This window comes from Peromyscus leucopus, chromosome 8a (assembly GCF_004664715.2).
Source record: "Peromyscus leucopus breed LL Stock chromosome 8a, UCI_PerLeu_2.1, whole genome shotgun sequence".
In the NCBI taxonomy this organism is placed as follows: Eukaryota; Metazoa; Chordata; class Mammalia; order Rodentia; family Cricetidae; genus Peromyscus; species Peromyscus leucopus.
The window spans coordinates 43074621-43090798 of record NC_051085.1 but is presented as its reverse complement, the minus strand read 5'-3'; the positions used below and the strand labels follow the sequence as shown (position 1 = coordinate 43090798).

Here is a 16178-nt window from a genome sequence, read left to right as displayed (position 1 = left end):
CTAATGGATTGTTGATGAGCTTAACCACTATACATGGGCACAAGCTACCACTTTAATGGAAATAGTCAATGCCATGACCAGAAGAACCACTTAGTAGGGAAATTGGAAATTTAATTTCAATCAGATGAACAAAAAAGTGAAGAAGAATGCTCCAAGTGGTAGCATAAAAAAACACCAGCGATTAAAACCATTTGGAGCCTTTGATTACCCTTCGGAGGCATTTGTTGCCATGGTTTTTAAAGGCCTCTGAAAACCTTAGCTATGTCCACAAAACCTGCCAAGAAACAGGACTCTCTACTGATTTCATTTGTCAGAGGCATTTTATCTTAATTATCTCCAAGATAAAGATTGCTTGGCCAAAAGGAAGAAAGAAAGAAAAAATGGAAAGGAAGATGCAGTGTCCTCTCACAGGTAGAATATCTTCCTCCATCTTTCTCTAGAGTCATATATGGGCACGTGTATAGCACATGTCTAATATTGCACTATCACAGTAAAGAGTGACAAACATTTAAAATCAATAATGTGGCCAGGTGTGGTGGCACATAGTTGTGAGACTAGCCCTTGGGAGGTGGAGGCAGGAGGATGAGGTATTTGAGCTATAGCCTGGGCTGTATAAAATGCTATCTATAACATAATGTTAAAATTAGTCACAAGAATTCTTAAACAGAATAAGGTTTTCAGGTCTTAAGCTTTGTGCCTTATCTCTGTTTTCCTCTAATGAGACTCAAGAGCCAAGCATCTGGCAAATTGAACAGTGCCTGAGGATAATATCTGTCTTTGAGGAAGGTTCATTGTGAAGGTATTCACTTAAGAGTTGCATAACAGCTCCTCTGTGCACAGACTTACACTCTCTGCCTTTGGTCTAAATAGTCTCACTCCTGTGCCACACAGTGTGCATGTTGCCACAAGATGAACAGTTCAGACGCAAGTCTGACAAGTCAGAGGATTAGACAAGCTCTGGGTCACAAGCTAAGGGCCAATGAACTCCTACAATATAACCTACCTCCCCAAACCACCAAAAGTCTTGGACTTTTCTTCAGTATCATTAAAATCATCATATTAGTTCCTGCACTTTCCTATTTGTATAGTTTAATGTGTCAGTACCAGCATATTCTTTTTTTTTTTTAAACTGTAAAATCCTAAAGTGCATCCCTTGGTCCTGTTGTCCAGCAGGTTCTTGTGAACATACTTTTGGTAATGGCAGTCTTTTTTTTTTTTTTTTTTCACAATCTTTTGGTAAGATCCAGAAATCTCCTTGAATGTGTTTTTTCTGAGGACCAAAAGGAAGAGTTTTGAGTTTCAGCTATGATTTGGAAATGTGTCCCAAGGGCACACATGTAAAAGGTTTGGCCTCAAGTTCATGGCACTATTGAGATGTGTCAGGGAACTCAAGAAATAGAGGCTGGTAGGAAATCTTCCAGTCACTTAGGGCATGTCTTTGAGGGGGATACGGGACACAAGCTTGTTCTTTTTCTCTCTGTTCCAGCTGTGAGTCGAATCCTCCTCCATGTAGGCTCCCACCATGATACAGCCTTTCTACAGCCCCAAAAGCAATGGGTCCATCTGACCCCACACTGAAACTCTAAGCCAAAACAAAGCCTTCCTCTCTCTAAGTCATAATCTTGGTGGTTTCTAAGTAATGGAAGCCAGCTGACAGTTACTTTTCCATCATTCAAAAATGTGCTACCTTCACAATGAAGCCACTCTTTTCATCGGGCCCCTTTAAAATTAATTGAGGAAATTACTCCAATACTCAGCCCTGGACTAGAGCAGAGGGTCAGTTCTATTCAGTGGTATGTCAAGCTAGCATCTATCCCTAACACAGCATGCCTAGAATTGAACTTCCTTTACCTCTCAGGTAATTGGTCTGATTCTTAATGTCCCCTGTTCATTCATTTCCCTTTGACACTACTTATTCTTTTCACTATTACAAAGTTCATAATTACTCATTTTAATATATATCGTTCGTTGTTTTAATGTAATACACTCTCTCCATTCTATTCCCTTTCCCCCATTTTATAAACACCCCATATCTTTGAACACCTAAGTGGGTTGAATGTCAGCCTGTTCATCTCAATGCTTCTGTGCCCATCCATTCTCCCCCATCTCTCATCTCCTGTGCATGCTTCTGACATTTGAAACTGCATCAGAGACTATTGTGTCTGAGCGATACCTTACTGGTAAAAATGTGTGTCACCCAAAGCAACACAAGTGTATCTTAACCTTCCGTTTGTACTTTCATCCATTCACTGAGTGACTCCTGCAATACAACACCTTGATTCAGCCCCAACCTCTGAGGTCAGAATGGGAAGAACACATGTATGCAAATGTATGCAATCCATTGACACTTTATGGAGGTGCCAAGGGACAAAGAACTTCTGCACTGGCATGTGAAATTTTTTATAACAGCCATGCTTAATGAGTTTAAGAATTTTGACAGGTTAAGTCTGGATAGGAATTCTAATATAAACAGATTGACAACCCAGCTTGTCATGTCAGCTACATATAAGCACAAATAGAGACTCCAGGGCACCTAGAAAGGAAAACGAGAACAAGATGTACATAGGTAAATCCTCAAACTGTTGTTTAAGGATTATTCTGTGGGCCATGAAACTCATTAAGGAATTTTGTACAAAGGATTGACAAGATTAGTGACTTTCTTTGAGAGTATTAATAGACAGGCAGTGTGCAGAATTGTTCACAGAAACGAAAAGCAAACCAAACAAATGGTGAAGAAGGAGAGAAAGAGACTGACGTGCTGTGATTATCTTGGGTGAAGGAGCCAAGTCGAAAAAATGGGAATTGGATGGATATGTGTTTAAACAATAGACTCAATAGAACTATCCAAGAGTTCTGCTGGAAACATTAGAGATGAGGGTTGCAAAGCAGAACACTGGCTGGGACTCCAAACATTGAAGCCTGAGACAATAATGAAGGAATAGACCTGCGTTATAGACTGGAGCTGCTGGGAGCATGAGGAATCACCCAGGAATGAATGGTCAGAATAAGGCAGGGGTCAGACTTAGGAGATATTTGCCTAATCATGAAATACTAGGCTTAAATATAGAATTAGTTTTTCTATGCCTGCCATAACCAAGCACCACAAGTGAGTGCCATTAAAATACATAAATACATTGTCTCATGGAGCTACAAGACAAAATTCTGAAATAAAGGTGTCAGCAGAGTCCAGCTTGCTCTGCATGTCTCTGCCTACCTTCTGGAGTTGGCCGATGATCTCTTTCATTCTTTGCTTTGTAGATGTATCATCCCAATCTCTCTTTCCACTGACATACTTGGCTGTCTCCAAATCCCCCTCTTCTTACAAGGATACCAGGCGTATTAAATTAAAAGCCCCTGGGCTCCGGAATAAATCCATTTTATAAATTATGCTTGCCACAACCTTACTTTCCAGCTGTGTCATGTTCTGGTGAATGAGAGGTTTGGGCATCAGCATCTCTTTTGTGGAGACATAATTCAATCCATATCAGACATGAACTAAAGTCCTGGGAAACTGGGGAGAAGAAAGAAGGAAGGAAGGACAGAAGCAGAGACCAGGACTACACAGGGCCCACTTACAGAGCTAAAAATGGAAAGGGGACCAAAGACAACTAACTGAGCCCTAAATTCTTCCAAGCTGGCTCTCTCAATTTCTTGGTTTATACTATTTCACACATGGAGAATTCTGTTCTAAAATGTTTTTTTAGAGATTTGTTTATTTTTATTTATTTTATGTGAATAAATATTTTTCCTGCATGTATGTATGTTCACCCCATTTGTTCATGATGCCAGCAAAGGACAGAAAAGGGCTTAATGTCCCCTAGACCAAGAGTGACAGAGAGTTGTGAGTCACCATATGGGTACTGGGAACTGAAGCTGGGTCCTCTGCAAGAATATAAAATGTTCTTAATCACTGAACCACTTCTCCATTCCTTGTTCCAAAATTTTTATTGCTTATAAAAAAATCTTTGGTTTCTTTCCAAATCCATCAAATGAACCCCGTTCATTAACACCTCCTTTGCCAAGCTAACCCAAATGGAACAGCCAGTCTATATCCCAGCACAGTAGAATATGGCTAGCCAGACTAGCACAAACAGAGAGGTCCAGGTTCAGCAAGACCCTCCCTCAAAAAACAATATGGGATATGATTGAGGAAGAATTCTGATGTCTACCTGGAGCCTCAACACACACACAAACACACATACATTCACACACACCCCACATACATACGCACACATATGCAAAGAAGAGAGCTGACCTGGAAAATGCCTGGGTAATCCAAATGAAAAGAGTAAGAAAACTACATCTATGAACGTCCTGAAGAGGGACTAGTTTGTCATATTGAGGAAAGAGAAAAAAAGACCAAAGCAACTGAGTGACTTAGTTTTCATCTAAGGACTTTGGGAGTTTTAAGCTTAAAATCCTATGATTTAACTAACAATGGAAAAGATCTCCCTTGCTGTTACATGGGGGCCAGAGTGTAGAGGGTCATATGTGGAGAACAAAAGGTTTAATATTTCCTATGTGTTGACAGGATTTCAGATATATCTCTAAAAAGATCTCAGAAATAAAATAATCCTGTAAATAAATAGGTGCTTCTCAAATCCTAACCGACCGTGGATGCACACAGCGGCCTAGAGAGGGAAAAATAATGGGAACACAGCCCCTCTTGAGTGGACAGTGGTGAGCCCCCAAGATTGAAGAAATAGATCTATGCAGGTACAAATAGCCTTCTAAGTGAGTTTGGGGTTCTTAAATGATTTATTTTTATTTTGTGTGCATTGGTGTTTGGCCTACCTGCCTGCCTGCCTGTCTTTCCGAGGGTATCAGATCCTCTGGAATCGGAGTTATAGACAGTTATGAGCTGCCAGGTGGGTGCTGGGAATTGAACCGGGGTCCTCTGGAAGAGCAGCTGATGCTCTTAACCACTGAGCCATCTCTCTAACCCCAAACCTGAAGATCTTTCTTTTTAAGGTTTACTGTTTCCCCTCCCTCCCCTTCTCCCATTTCCCCTCCACCCCCTCCTATCCTACCTCCACCCACTCCTCATAGGTGGTAAGGCCTCCCTTGGGTATGCAACATAGACTGATATACCAAGTTGGGGCAGGCCCAAGCTCCTCCCCACAGCATCAAAGCTGAGTAAGGCATGGCACAATAGGGAATGGGCTCTAAGAAAAAAACAAAAAACAAGTTCACATACTTGGGATGAATCCTGGTCTGATTGACAGGGGACTCACAATTAGATCAAGCCTCACATCTGTCACCCTCATTCAAGGGGCCTTGCTGGCTCCCTAGCTGCGAGCCCACAAGGATGTTCCCAGCTAAGATTCACAGAAATGGTGGAGAGGGTGCTTGAACTAGCCTTCCCCTGCACTCAGATCGGTGACTACCCTAAATGTCAGCATAGAACCTACATCCAGCAACTGATGGAAACGGATGCAGGAGACTCACAACCAAGCGCTTGGCCAAGCTCCTGGAGTTCAGTTGAAGAGAGGGAGAAGGGACTATGGAGCAAGGGGAGACAAGATCATGATGGGAAAAGAATCACAGAGACAGCTGACCCTGGCTAGCGGGAGCCCATGGACTCTGGACAAACCTGAAGATCTTAAGAAAAGTCAATGTTTCCCCACTACAGCAGCTGCAGGAGCTATCCAGGGTGCTGGATGGTTTCACAGTGAAGCTTTTGAAAGCCCAGGTATCTCTGTCTAGGGTGTCCTCCTTGGATTCAAGGCGTCCACTGCATTAAACCTTAACCAGACATCTTCAAACCATTTCCCCCTTGTCCCAGCTGCCTTGTGAGCTCGCACGGGCCTTCATTATGTGTGTCTGATTCAATACTGTGCAACTTCACACAACCGTTAGAGTGTGAAGTGATTGCATAGTTTAATGGTCTCCACTGTGCCCTGCTGTCTCCTGGAATTACAATGAAAGAAGCGTAGTGGGTTTATAGAATGCTTTCTCCTTGCAATAAAACCCAAGGTAAAACTTGATAGCTGAAGCTATAACCTGATTGGGTAACTCAGTCCACAGTGTCTGTGTAATGAAACAATTCTAAACCTGCAAGGATTAATAAATTAACAAAATTTCCAACTTCAGATCTCTAAATTAAATGGGATCCTATATTTTGCTTTTTTAAAAAAAAACATACACTCAATTGAGGCCACGACTCAGTTCTTTAAGTAATCAAGTCTGCACTAAGCAAGGGATGAAAATATGTATGCTTTCAAGACAAACACTTTGCCTCTTCAACCAAAACACTTAGAAAGAGAGAATAATCTGGCAGACACTCCTTCCTAGCTCTCTTCTTAAATAACAAGGCAAACAAGCAGAACCTCAGCATCTTCAGGATGTTCCACCCACGAGTTAGACCCTTCACTGTCCTTAAATGTGTTTGAGGGTCACTGCGATTTATAAACAGTCACAGTAGTTCAGGAAAACTTGTAGTTCCAAGTTATCAAGACTCAGATAAGCAAACAGAACTGGGAAACAGCTGCACTTGCCCAGTCTATTCTTTGTATAGTTGGGGACAGATGAAGCATATGGAAACACTCTCAAGATGGAAAAGAAATCAACCACTGCTCCTTGACACAGTTTCAGATTAAATGCACAGGCCAGGAACATCATTATTTACAATGATGGTGAACCAACATTGTAAAGTGTTATTCGCAAGAAGCCTGTAGTCTTTCTGGATCTCAATCGTATGTTTGCCTAGATGACTAAACAAACACTCCTGCCTCCCTCCCTCCCTCCACTTTGCTCTCTTGACGTTTTTCTTCAGACTTACTTTGAATCAATAAAAATTCTTGAAGAGTCTAACTCACCGTTCTCTGGGACTGAGTGAAGTTTAGATTCCTATGAGACTCGGCTTCCACCTCTACCTCGGCATTTGTCACACTGTAATTTAATTGCTATTTTTTATTCATTTCTGACTCTGTAAGCTTAATGCAAAGAGGGACCAGTTCTTTCCCTGTTTTCATATCTTCAAGTCTACGTACTGTGCTTTGTGTAGAATGAGAATCCAATAAATACATAACCTTAATAAACACAGTAGCTTTAGTCATTATTGGGCCCTATGTTCTGTCTAATACTCAGCCTTATTTCTAGGCTTCTTTCAGAACTCTGGACTCAACAGTTATCCTGCTTCAGAAACCTTTTATATGACCACACCATAATGCATAAGAAGTTTCTGAAACCAGGTAAAAAAATTCTCTTTTATGGCTACAATTTTACTGGAATCTTATCTAATCTGTTATATCAAATAGGAGATACCTATTTTGACTATTGAAAAGAGAGTGAAATTCTTATAATATATTTGAACTTGAGATAATGCCATACTAATAAAATGTTCATATGTAAGCTTATTTCTCTTCATTGTTTTTGTAAGTTTCTTTTTATACATTGTTTTCTGCTCTGCTGCCTTAATGCTTAAAATCAGGACTAAGTTTGGTGGCATTTCATTTAGCATGCTCCTGCCGGTGTAAAAATATAATGGAAATCCTGTGAAAACAATATAGCTGTGGTTTCTTTCAGTCTCAACAACTTGAAAGCTACAGCTGGCAAGAGTTTCTCCAATGGCACTCACTTGTGTCCGCCATCTTTGTCCAGGAAGCGCTCTATCTGTACATACCCATTCTCTGACTGTACCATGAAAGTAAGTTGTCTCTAGTTTCCCAAATGGATTCTAAATTTTTCAAGACTGTTAAATGTGTCTTACACATCTTTTAACTTCTCCTCAGAACATCTAGACCAATACAGACTAAGCTCCTGTTAAAAAAAAAAAAAATAGGAATAATCCACCTTCTTAAGAACCTCCTTTCATAAATAATGACACTTGGGTTATATAAATGCAAATAAAAATTAAATCATGGATCCCAATACTATAGCCCATGGGCCAGATCTGGTCAATTACCTATATTTATAGTTATATGGGTTTGTAGCCAGGCCCACATATTTGCATATTATCCGCCATGGCTACTCCCACTTATTTGCATATCGTCCCATGTAGCTACTCCTGCTTATTCTCACTTTTCTCCTTATGTACTAGAGCTGAGTGACTGCAGCAAAGACAGCATGGCCTGCAAAGGCCAAAACAACAGCTCTTTTGACCCTTTAAATAAAAATCTTTATGACCACTGCCCTAAATAGTGTTTGCTGATGAAAACACTCACTCTCACTAAATGACTTTTCCAGCTGCATAGCTGAACACATCCACTAATCATATCTTTTTCATGTGTGTATGTGTGTTCTTGGGGGTTATATGTGTGGAGGTCTAAAGTTGATGCCAACTGTCTTTGTCAATCAATCTCCACTTTATTTGTTTATTGAGGCAAGGTCTTCCATGGAAACCAGAGTTTGCTGATTCTAACTGGTCTGTCCATCCAGCTTGTCCCAGGTATCACGTATCTCTGCCCTCCCACAAGCTGGAATTACAGGCAGAGGCTCCATGCACTTGGCTAAAATGCATACGTAGGTTTTGGGGATTCAAACTCCAAACTTCATTTGTATGGCAAGTGTTTTATTCATTGAGCAATTTCCCTAGAGTCCAAATACATGTTTTTAAAAGCCTAAAGTTTCTTCATTGATATTTTTTGTGTAAGCATATTATTGGTGAAAACAATGATAATTTACATTTTATGAAATCAAATAAAAAGCAAAACCACAAATTAAGATGTTTGCCAAAAGGCTTATAAGGTTTATACTAACTTATAGCCAGATTTAAATTTTATTTTTCTGAATTAATATGGTATCAGCTAATGAAACTAATAGTCTATATGTGATGCATTCAAACACAGAGATACATAGAGAGAGTTGCTATAGAGAATATCATTAATTTTTGTAGGAATGCAGACAAAAAGAGTCCAAGTCTTGCAGCAGAATTCTAAAAGATGTTGAAAGCAATAAGTGTCAGGGAAAATGCTTTTAAAATGGACCACATTGACCTCACAGGCTACTCTATTAAGATATGAATGGCTTTTAAAAAATGTTCTTCCAGCTGTGGAGGAAAGATAAATAGTGTGTACCATCACCCGGTCGTTACCCGGAATCAGAGCAGTGAAGAGCCACAGCAGAAAGTTCCTGAGACTCTCGTCTTGGGTCAGTGTCTATTAATCTAGCAGGTTCTGATTTTCAACAAGTTCCTTAAGCCTGCATTTCTGTAGAAGGTATCACAGACGTAGTCTTTGTATTTCTATACTAAGGTTCACTAAGCTGTGAGGGTAATGAGTAAGAATAAAGAAAAAATAACCCACAGCTAAAACAAAACATGAATTCAGTAAGCCCAGTGCACCAACAGGCCTCTGGCCCTGTCAAGAGGGCCTTAGCACATATACCTTAGGTAGTCGAAATGACTAACATTTTCCACTGGTATTCCGTATAATGTAACAGTGCTGACATTTCTGAAGTAGTCATAGCATATAGCTGATGGTATGTCAGAAAAGCTGCCTTTGGTAAACTATATACAAGAAGGGTTTGAGGCAGGCAGGAATGAAACAGTACAGTTGGTTCTTAATAACTACATGGTACCAATGGTGTGCCCCTCTTTTAAGTCATCAGACATTGAGTCTGCTCACGTTAACAAAAAGGTCATGTCATCCATTGAGTCAAGGAAGATGTAAGACAGGAAAAGAACAATTTGAATCAGAATCGGTCTGGAGCAAAGATCAGAACAGAATATTTACCTGGACAAGGCCAAGATAGAGAGATGATTATGTGCAGAGAATACCATACCACATCATAGAAGCCTAGTTGCTGACAGAATAAGGATGTACGCCTGCCATCCCTGAATCAATCCAAAGACAGTTCTCTGTACACTAGAGACCCAGCTACTAATTCTTAAGGTGGAGTTCCTCAGAGCTGTCGGCATCTTGCCAGGAGAAAGCAGAAATTCTCAGTCACAGCTTCCCTGGCACGTCCACTCCTCCTGGGAGTCTATCTCTTCTCCAAGGATAACAGAGGAACTTAATAGATATTCATGTTTTCTACAAATTTTAGCTTTGTACAAAGACCTCGTCTCCCTTTCTTGTTCTCTTCTGCTTTTAGAGTTATAAATAGAGTAATTTTTGGACAATATACTATTACCTTGAATACTTCTCTTGAAGAAAGCCTTGCAGCCTTCGCAGGACCAGACCCCATAATGGTAGCCAGAGGCATAGTCATTGCACACAGCACAGTAGCGAGTCTCCTTGGCAGACTCCATGGCCATGCTTCCTTTCTCACTGCTGGACAGTCTCTCTCGGCCATTCTGGCGTCGATTATCAGAACTGGACCTGGGGGTGGGATGGGAGAAAATACAGTGAATCCATTAGCATTTGAGAAGTATGCCTTATATTTTCTTCTAAAGAGTAAGAGACCTGGGGATTGTAGCAGACCCACTTTATTCTGACATTTTGAAATGATGATTCATAATATACGTGATCTTTCATTATCTCTCGCTGACTCTTGCAGCAAAAGGTGTTTGTCTATTATATTAACCTTGTTTACAAACTTGTTTAAGAAATGGATTGCATACCCCAGAATATATTATCCATAAGGCAACAAAATGGAGTTAGCAGGTTTCTAGCAAACTTCATTTTCTCATAGATTCACAATTAATTCAGAACCAAGAGAGACCAATCTCATTCCCATTCTAGGCCAACAAAGGGTCTTTAGGAAATGAAGACAAAGCCTAAAGCAGCTGGAGGATTTGGAATTCAGATGAAATCATGACCTGTAGAGACCACACACAGAAAACAATAACAATTCAAAATCTTCTGTTTCTGTTGTCTGTAATCAGGTAACCCCGAGTGACCATTTTTACAACTTAACACGACAATTTGAAGATGTAATGTTTCAATATTCAGACACGTGGAATGTGAAGAGCTGAGGAACACAGATGGTTACCCCAACCTTTAAAGCTTTCACGGGATGATCAAATCCCAAGAATGAAGCTGAAAATTCACAGCAAGAAAGCTGAACTCTGGAGAAACCAAGAAAATGGGGGAGAAAAAAAAGCTTTAAGAACATTTTACAAACTGAGTTTGTTTTCAATACTGTCAAATAGGACAGAGAATCCAACAAGAGAACTCCTAATGTCAATTTGGGCATGAGCAAAGGACTTTCAAGGGGAGAGTAACAGTACCCTACCCTACCAAAACCCCATAGTGGAGGAGTGGATGGAGTAAGGAGGTGAGGAGGAAGGAAGGCCGGTTTTTTTGTGTTGTTGTTTTGGTTTGGTTTCCTCTCTCTCTCTCTCTCTCTCTCTCTCTCTCTCTCTCTCTCTCTCTCTCTCTCTCTCTCTCTGGTGTGTGTGTGTGTGTGTTTTGTGTGTGTGTGTGTGTGTGTGTGTGTGTGTGTGTGTGTGTGTGTGTGTGTGAACTTATATAAAGATTGGGATAGAGAAAATAAGAGTGTAGTTAGCAAATCTAAGACTCCCAAAAGAGTCTTTGGAGTAAAAGAGACTGCCAAAGGCCTCATGCAGACTGAAGGGAACAATCCCTAGCAGAGAATGAATACATGAAATCAAGAAGAGTAAGTACAGTTTGTAAGTAATATAAGCCTCTGTGTGTTTACTTGGGACTAAGGGGCTGCACAACACAGTTGGGGGAGATTCATCCCAACCATGGGGCTGGGCCGGACCAGAGAAACATCTGGCTATATTAGGCACTCACCATTGGGTATTGATCTACATAGACCTAAGAAAGCTTAATGATTCTGAATGCACAGAAAAGGAGCCACACTAGGCTTCCTAGTCTCACAGTCTCATGCCAGTAGCAGTGTAGAGACTTGTCTCTCAACAGCTGCCTGTGAGATGGACCTGGCCACAGGCTGCCATGAGCTATGCCTCATGGCAGATTCCCACCACAGTACACAGAGGTGTCTTCAAACCACGAGGCACACTGCATCGTGGATTTAGCTTTTGCAAGTACAGAAAAAAAAAAAAAAGAGGTTTCTGGGTTACACTCTGCTTGATGGAGGCATAGACCAAAGTCAGTGGTGAACATGGCTCCTGGAGCTGCCATGTTGGGAATCTGAGGGAGGTGAAGTCAGCGGCCAGGGCTGCGCTTCAGTCCTAGCAACACTGCAGTTTAAATCAATGGTCCAAAAATGATTACAGACTCACAATAAGACAGAATAAGATGGAATAAAACTCTAAAAAGTTTACAATGTGTATAAAAATGTCCATAGGCTTGAAAGAGAGAGGAAAAAAATATGGACATTTATATAAAGAAACAGATAGTTTTAAAAAATAAAGTCTTTAAAGAGACAATAAAAATAATATGAAAGTTAAGTCAGGTAGAGATGGTAATTACACAGAGACTCTGGATTGTATATATTGTGTTTTCTTTAATTTTTTGACTGTTAATGAGCTAACTGTAGAAAGACATTTGACTGTAAAGGCTACCAAGTTAAACCAAGATGTATATTTTAAAGGTATCTTGACTTCAAAATTTATGTCTAAGGATATGTTGCTTAGGAAAAGAGGTTCTACTTTTGTTTCTACAGAAGATGAGAACGTGTGGATTGCTTCTAGGCGGTTTAGTCAACCAAAATCCCCTGAAAGGTCTCTGATGACAGCCATATCCCAGATGATCCACTATCCAAAACAGCTTTAAAACAACTGGCTAAGACAATACAGCCTCACAGACTACTACAGCAAAGATTTAACTATAATTGTTAATTTTCCTAGGATCCCCTTAAGATTGCCAGCACCCTCTATCAGCAGGAAGTAGTATGGGAAGCTATGACCAAGTTCACAAATATATTGTTTATGAATGTTTATTTTTATTTAAAGCAGGTTGATTATAAATGCAATCTCTTTCTACAGAAGAAAAGGGTATATAGATATGATAAGATAAAAGGGTAGAATCTACTTTTAAAGAGAAACAACTTGTTTGAAATGTTTACATTGCTATGGATTTTGGTTTATTGATACAAATTTAAAGTTAATTTTGTTATACTATATATATTTCTAATATTGTTTAAGGTATTATGTTTATGCAACTCATTTAAAATTATAATTTATAATTAAGAAATAGAGATGAATAATTAGTCACCTACGATAATCAAATTTACAGTCCTGTTAGTTAAGTTTTCTAGGTATACATAGATATATTTCAATTAGGTAGGTTATCTTCAAACACTTCAAAGACCTACAGAATATAGCATTTAAAATGTTTTAAGAATTAGACATTTTCTGGACATATCTGCTCCTGGTAGCGCCAATCTACTTCAGAGAAGATGATGGGCATTGAAGAAATTCAATATGGAGTTTGCTTTCTTTACAGCAAAAGTTAGCCATTTGGGCAAGCAACTGCTTTTGCCTGGACTGATTGGCAAAACATTGTATAAACTGAACATGAAGTACCCATAAGATAATGACCATGGAACTTTATAAGGTGAGATGGTTCTTCAGGTTCCTGCTTCACAGAGGAGACTGCCAGACATTCTACAGGACACTGAGAGAAGCAACTGATGAACTTTTCCAGAATAGGTAGAACAATCTTTAAAATTTCCTACTTCACTGAAAGCTATTCCAGAGACTGTAGGCCTGTAGGCTGAAAATAGATGCCCCAATGCTACAGAGGAACTTTGGATGACTGTCCAGGTAGCCAGATGTCTCTGTCATTTCTAGAATTATAGAAGGTGCTTGCAATGTACTTCCTGTTTACTTAGGTAATATTATATCCTTCTGGGGTCTTTGATGGAGTTGAAAACTAGCTAGTTATAATTATAGTTTTTTTTAGTCATGATAAAAGGTAAATTAGATATGAAACTTTAGACTCACAAAAACAGGATAGATGATAGAATATTTTCTTTAATTTGCCAAATACAAATAGACTAGATAATGTAACCATAATTCTTTCTTGATAACTGTTTTTTATATATAATTTTACTATGTTAAAGTTAAAATCTTCCTTTTTGATTAGACAGAAAATGGAAAGTACTGTGAGGTGTCTTTCTGTATACTGTGAATATGTGTGGCTCCCATTTGATAATAAATAAAGCTGTTTTGGACTATGGCAGGAAATAGGTTGAGTTAAGTTATAAGTGCTAGCTAGCAAGAAGCCTGATGCATAGGCCATACAGTTTGTAAGTAATCTAAGCCTCTGTGCATTTACTTGGGACCAAGCAATTGCAGGATGTAGGTGGGAGAGATTCATCCTGGCTGCAGGGCTGGCTGATCAGGACCAGAGAAACCTCCAGCTCCAAGTAAGTTTGCATTTCTCATCTGATCCTGAAAAGGGCTAATACTGTGTTGACCCAAGATATCCAAGATGTGTTCAGACAAATAAAGATGACATAAGAGAATTGAATGTGCAAAGGCAAAAACACAGTACAGTACCTGGTATGAAGTTTGCACTCAATAATACAGAAATTTTTATTATTTGAGAATTTCAAAGAATGTATTTTTTAAGATGTATTTTATCTTTATGTGTCTTATGTACAGTCCATGTGTGTACAGGCGCCCTTGGAGGACAGAAGGCCTTGAATTCTCTGGAGGTGGTGCTTTAGGTATGTTTCAGCTTCCTGATGCAGCTGCTGAGAACCAAATGGGTCCTCTGGAAGAATAGAAGTGCTCTTGGCCACTGAGCCATCTCTTCAGCTTCTCATATAATCTATTTTGATCATATTCACTCACCACCTACCATCTCCTCCCAGATCTATGCCTCCTTCACTACCTGCCTAACTTGTATACTCTATTTGTTTTAAACCCATCAAATCCAATTTGTACTACTCATATACTCTTGGATGTGTGGCCATCCTCTTGAGTGTGGGCTATTATCTTAATTACTTTTCTGTATCTGTGAATGGACAGCATGACCTTATAAAAGAAAACACTTATTGGGGCTCATGGTTTCAGAGGGTTAGAATCCATGATCACCGTGATGGGGAGCATGGCAGTAGGCATGTAGGTAGGAATAGTGCTGGAGCAGTAGCTGAGAGCTTTTATCTGATCCACAAGCGTGAGGCAGAGGGAGAGCACTAACTGGGATGGCATGGGCTTTTGAAACCTCAAGTCCAGGGTGTGCTCAGCAATAGGGTTTTAATGTCAACTTCTGGATGATAACCAAGCACAATGGCATTGGCTGGAACTATTTGAGGTCTTATGAGACCTCATGGCCAACACTCCCAAAAGAAGAAGCTGATTCCTGGCACTGGGCTTTGTGATAATATATTTAAATGAATGAAGAGAATGTACAGAGGTGTTTATGAAAGAGAGGCTGAAAGAGATAGGTGGGAAAGTTCCTATGAGACTTTCAAAGACAACGAACATGGAGAAAGAGCTTCCACAATCTGTTGGTTAAGGGAAGCTCCTATGTCCTGCTTCATATCTTCACCACGTCCCAAACAGCAAAGCCACATGGATTCCCATTGGTCCTCCCCTCATAGCCCTAGCCTTCTTTTCAGCTCAGCTTTCATAACCCTTCCCTACCCTTCTTCCTCATTAATATTGTATACAATATTTTAATGGTTCATAAACTACAAAGGCCATAAAACTCACAAAATATCGGCTCCTTGGTTTGAGTACAGCTGGGTTAGCCAACTTTTTCCACTCTAAATAACTTAGCTCTGAGGTTGGAAGCCTCAAATAGGATTTCTTTATTTTTTAATGATCCTTAGAGAGCACTGGCTCAAAGCTTCCAATTCTTGTTCATATTCTGTTACCCATCTCTTTCCATTTCAACATCATGATGTTGAAATCCCCTATCAATCTCCAATCTTTATACTGCTTGTTTACTAATGTCTTCTGCATGATTCAAGCCAGTAGGAAGCAGCTGTGAATATTTAAATAGATTACCTCAATGCCTTGGGTGATGGGAATGCATAACGAACAACTGTGAACTGGACAAACAGTGTCTTTTTAAAAATATATTTATCTTCATTGTTAATTCTGTGTGTGTATTTGTGTGTGTGCACACATATGCATGCATGTGAGAAAAGGTATGCACAGAAGTGTCTATGGAGGCCAGGGGCATAAGATCTCCTTGGAACTGGAGTTACAACCATTTGAGAGCTGCTCAGTATGAGTATTGGAAACCAAACTCCAATCCTCTGTAAGAGCAGTATAAGATTTTAACTGAAAAACCATCTCTCCAGACCCAAATTTAGTATCTCATACTTTATTAATTGTTGCACCTCTAGTTCCATGCCTATCAGGCAGTAGTTATTCAATCCAAGTTTGTTGACTGAACAAATGAATG

General features: G+C 39.7%; 1 protein-coding gene across 1 annotated transcript in view; it reads right to left on the bottom strand.

Moving 5' to 3' along the window:
- The window catches only part of Esr1 (estrogen receptor 1), a 262421-nt gene that overhangs the window by 211808 nt on the left and 34435 nt on the right, over window positions 1-16178 (bottom strand). The window contains exon 3 of the mRNA XM_028890217.2: window positions 10075-10262. Within this exon, the coding sequence (XP_028746050.1) occupies window positions 10075-10262 (188 nt within the window). The remainder of the gene's footprint in view (window positions 1-10074; window positions 10263-16178) is intronic.